Source organism: Populus nigra, chromosome 3 (assembly GCF_951802175.1).
Source record: "Populus nigra chromosome 3, ddPopNigr1.1, whole genome shotgun sequence".
NCBI lineage: Eukaryota > Viridiplantae > Streptophyta > Magnoliopsida > Malpighiales > Salicaceae > Populus > Populus nigra.
The window spans coordinates 221,835-226,863 of NC_084854.1; the positions used below are offsets into that span (position 1 = coordinate 221,835).

Here is a 5,029-nt window from a genome sequence, read left to right on the forward strand (position 1 = left end):
AAAAAATTTAATTGGTAACATATTGAGACCGGGTTTATATTTAAGTCCTTGGAGGGCTTGTGTTGGTCGGACCATTGACTAACTTCTAGCAGCATTCGCATGACCCGCTCTACCTCTTACATCATTTTTCTTGCTAATGCTTACCATTGTATGTCATGTTTCTTGAAAGCCAAAAAATCAATGGCTATTGAACTATTCAAAAAACAAAACAAAACAGGTGCATTGCATTTCATAATCTCTCTTCTTTTTTTTTAATCTCAGACAACAAAACTCAGTTAAGGCGCAAGGAAACCTCGGTCAATGCATCGAACTTTGTACGCCAACGTTGGTGTTGGTTAAATGATTACAACACTGCAAGGTGGTCTGTCTACTGCTTGCAACTACAACCCCCCTAAATCAAAACTTTAACTAGCATAATCCAAAGCATGAACAACCTCCGCCTATACATCCATGTTTCCACGAGGATGGGAAGAAGGCATCTCAATAGGTGCTCTTCCTTTTCCGATTAAAAGCAAATTGATAAGAGATGCACAGGGTTTTTACCTAGTAACAGCCCTTGCAACCATCGATGAATGATAGGTGGTGCTTCTCTGTTTCCTGTAAGATGTGTAAACATCATCGTATTGACTTGGCTCGTTAGGATCGGCTGCTGCCCCAAGTCCCAATCTTCCTGAGCCACTTCCATGTTTCCGCTCCACACTTCCATCTGCATAAGCTCCTGTCTCTGGGTCAACCTGTAAGTTTGGAGGAGGAGGGATGCAAGCTCCTCCTTTGCGAATGGGAGGCTCTCTCTCATACTCGTCATCTTCATCTTTTGGATCAGATATCATCGGTCCCTCAGACGGGTTAACCTCTCCAATCTCTTTAAAAAACTTTGACACACTGTCTAGAATTTCTGATGGGGATACATTGGATGGGGGTATGGTTGTCGGGATGTCCAAAGGGCTCAAAGGTGAGTAGGGTACCCCACTGCCAATCTGCATCTTTCTGACCATTCCAGGAATGAGACCAGGTGGGAACAGGGGATATGGTGACAATTTTTCAGCAATGTTAGCAGGAGGTGCTTGCAATAAATGTGGTGCAGGTTGTTGACTTGCTGGTGGAACAGACGGATTTACAGGCAGGGAACCCGGAAAAGCAGCAGCAGGGACTGAATTTGGAATGAATTGCTGATTTCCTAAGGTTGGAAGCATGACTGGAGGCACTTGTTTATCGGGATGCTCCTGATCTGGTACACTCTGCCTATCAGGCAGCCATTGTGGAGCATTGTAACTAGTTGCATGCTGAGGAAAGCCTGCAGGAAAAGGAACTCACATGACATTTCTTGAATGAAATTATCAAATTCTTGGAAACAAATCCACCGACAAATTATTTAAAGCTATTAAGCTGCACAACCCAAAATTCAATCTGTGGTCACAACTACCCCTGGTACATTAACATTATTGGTTTCACAAGCTAGCATGTTTAGCAAGTAGATGGAAGAAGCTACCTGCAGCGGGCACAGAATCTGCTGAGCCAGTACATAATTCTTTTGGCGGCCCTGGAAAAGAATTTGCCCGCTGTCCAGCAACCATCTCACTTTCAAGTTTATAAATGGTATCTTGATCGTAGACCTCCTTTGAGGCCCAAAACTGCACAATTTTCTGCAACCGTGACTGGTTTTCATCCTTATTCTGAGGGTAGTGATAAATCCTTGCAAGCATGGAACCTAGCACTGGCTTAAATGCAAGGGCTTCATTATCAAGATCACGGGGATTAATTCTCCTTTGCAAACTGCAGGTAACAAATAGCAAGAGGTCAAGGAAGTTTTAAGACTCTAACATTATGAACAAAATCATCTTTTCTGAAAAAAAGAAAAAGCATGCCAATAAAGGTTCACAACACCAAATCAAGAAAGTAAAATCAAATACCAAAATAAAATGCAACGAAGCAGAGAAGGAAATCTATTTTTCCAAAACAAATATTAAGGACCTCACAGACACGCAGCTGCAGAGAGTGGGCCATGGGGAATCAGGATGATCAATGAAGATTAACATAAAGAAAAGACTTTTGGATGAACTGCACATTTTGGAGATTTAGCTCTCATACATTTAGTGTCAACTTTCCAGGTGAATTTACAAATTCTAAAGTTTTTACATATTAGAGATGGAACCTGAATTTAATATGAGCTCATGTGGCCTTAAGGAAACTACAAAAACATTAGGGATTGCCAATTCTCTGAAATTATGCTAAGACTTGCTGGTGATGATGTAAACTTGAACACATTTTTTTTTCCAATACATGGTGGAGCACCTCCCAGTGACACTGCATATAATTTCCTAATGATACAAAGATGCGCAAAACAAGCCGCCACTGCCTATAAAAGTTAGTGTTCTCTTTTTGCCTTAAGTTGGGATCAAGTTTGGCTTTCCAGGACTAGAATTCAAGGGGATGTTGCTGCTCTATCATGGAGCTGGATTGCAGACTGAAGAGAGGGTGTAAAAAAAAAGCACCAGAGATCGAGATAGTTGCTTTATCTTTTTGAAATCTATTCCCAAACTGGAGAAAATGATATTATGTGGCCTTTTATCTGAGGCCCTGTTTGTGAGGTTTTTCCAATGATTTACTCTGTCATGGAGCTAGATTGCAGACCAGAGAGAGGCTGTTAAAAAAAAGCACCAAAGATTGATATGGTTGCTTTATCTTTTTGAAATCTATTCCCAAACTGGAAAAAATGTCTTTATGTAGTCTTTTATCTGAGGCCCTGTTTGTGAGGTTTTTTCAATGATATACTTCAGTGACTATATAGGGCGATAAAATATGATGTTATCTCGCAAATATTTGTGAGACAAATAAAAAGGATAACATGTAGGATTTTTAAAGTCCGAACAGGCCTCAAATATACAACTCAAGTTTTAAATCTATGCAATAGCAAACTTTTAATAAATCCTATCTACACCTGCTGAATTCTGAAACCATTATAAACCATGTAAAGAGGGAGATGTTCAATTTGTATGGAAACTGGGACCCCAATTTCAAATAACTTGCGAAAGGTTTTTTCAAGGGTGCCTTCACATGTTTAAGTATTCTGAAATTCTGGTTGCTTGAATTTTTCTAAATCGATTATTCACATGGAGCAATCTACTTCTAGTAGCTGAAAGTCAACAATTTTGCTCTTAACCTTGTGATTCAGTATTTATTAATCTTATTTCCATTTTGTCAAATTTGATTGTAGGTGATCTGCATTCTGATGAGCCATATAACTTCAAATTTGATTATTGGTAAGCGTCTACATTCTCATCAACTATATGACTTGAGTAATTTAGTTCAATGATACTAGATTTCAAAGCAACAAAAACACATGTTTAAGCTTCCTTAAGAACTACAGGCCTCAGAGTAAGGTAATATTGAAAAGGAACCACTCTCAAAGATTATAGCGATATTAGATGAAGAGGTCCTTCTAGCACAAAGCTATTTTAATAGGCACACAATTACAAAGATCAATTCCACTAAGAAGATATGCACTTGTAAGAGGAAAAAAAAAACAAATGAAAAAGAAAATGAATCTAACATGAGCGTATGATGTAAGAAGCTCATGAACAAAAGCATCAGAGACAAACTGCTGGTGATGAACAATACAGATTAGTCAAGGAGTGATCAAGTTGTAGTCTTCAGAAGGCAATTAGTACAGAAGAACCATACCTGTCAAAAAGAATATCATTGGCAAGATAGATGATATGCAATTGCCTCTCAGAATCATCAAGAGCAACAATCCTGTCTCTGAGTGCTTCGACGAGAGCTGGTGCAAATGGAGACCTCTGCATGAACCAAGTCTTGGCACCTTTGATAGACTCCTTGGTACCATTTAGAGTGTTAAGCACATTACTGAGCTCCACTGCAATATCAGGAGGAAGTGGACCAGAGAGTCCTCTAAAGGACTTGGGTGATTCAAAATCTGGTCGACCATGAGCGCCGAAGGGCTGTGGAGGATGCTGCTGATGGTGATCATAAAAAGGTGGAAAAGGAGGCTGGTGCATTTGAGGGGGAGGCCCAACAGCAGCATTCATCATTGGGTTTGGTTGTGGATGCATCATGGAAGATGCTTGGAAAGGAGGATTGAAAGGACCACGTGTAGATAACCAAAGCTTATACCGATAATATGCATGACCCTCTCCTCCATAAAGGAAACTATAAGCGGGATTATCCTGCTGTTTTTCACGAATCATGACTTCGAATTCAGGCCCATTCTTTGCAGAATACTCAACAAGCTTATCAATACGTTTTTGAAGCTCAGGATCGGAAGGAGGGGGGGCCGGGGGTGAGGGAGAATCATAATTAGGAGCATGGAAAGGCGGAGGAATAAGGTGAGGGGGTAAATGTGGAGCAAAAGGTGGAGGGTGCTGCTGTTGCTGCGGAGGGAGTTGAAGATGGTGAGGGTGTAGAGGAGGTTGAGTGTAAGGGAATTGCTGCACTGAAGAATGAGGAGGCATGAAGGGATTAAGTGGGGGAGGGTATTGTTGGTGTTGATGTGGAGGAGGATGGTGCCCATATTGCTGCTGCTGCTGCTGCTGCTGCTGCTGCTGCTGCTGCTGAGCATATGCCATTGCAGCATAGTCATGGGGCTGCGGTGGCTGCCTATCCATTAAACCTAGCAAATAAATAACTAAATAAATAAAAACCCACGTCCAAACTCATCATATTTCACATAAGAAACAACAATTACCAAAAAATCCCACATTCATTCCATACTTAATATGTAGGATAAGTAATTAAAAATTGAAACTTGGGAGGGTTTTTGCTAAAACTCTCTACGAATAAACGGCAATCAAATATGATAAGCACTACTACTACTGGCTTTCAGAAAACAGAGGAAATACCTTGTGTGATATTAACCAAAGCAGAACCGAATCTAACTAAACGGAGACGGGCACAGAGCTTATCGGAGACTCCGGGAGAATCAGTTTTCCAATCGGAAGCGGAGAGCTCGACAACAAACTAAATACTCCGCTTTGTTGGATTTGATGACCCGATGAAGGGATAATATTAGTAT

General features: G+C 40.6%; 1 protein-coding gene across 1 annotated transcript; it reads right to left on the minus strand.

Annotated features, from left to right (window-relative positions):
- Positions 1-222: 222 nt before the first annotated feature.
- On the minus strand, positions 223-5,029 carry LOC133690113 (uncharacterized). The gene is made up of 4 exons (XM_062110304.1): positions 4,857-5,029; positions 3,682-4,627; positions 1,490-1,773; positions 223-1,294 (listed from the first exon to the last, which is right to left on the minus strand). Exons 2-4 carry the CDS (start codon positions 4,620-4,622, stop codon positions 540-542), a joined length of 1,980 nt encoding a protein of 659 aa, XP_061966288.1. The 5' UTR covers positions 4,623-4,627; positions 4,857-5,029; the 3' UTR covers positions 223-539.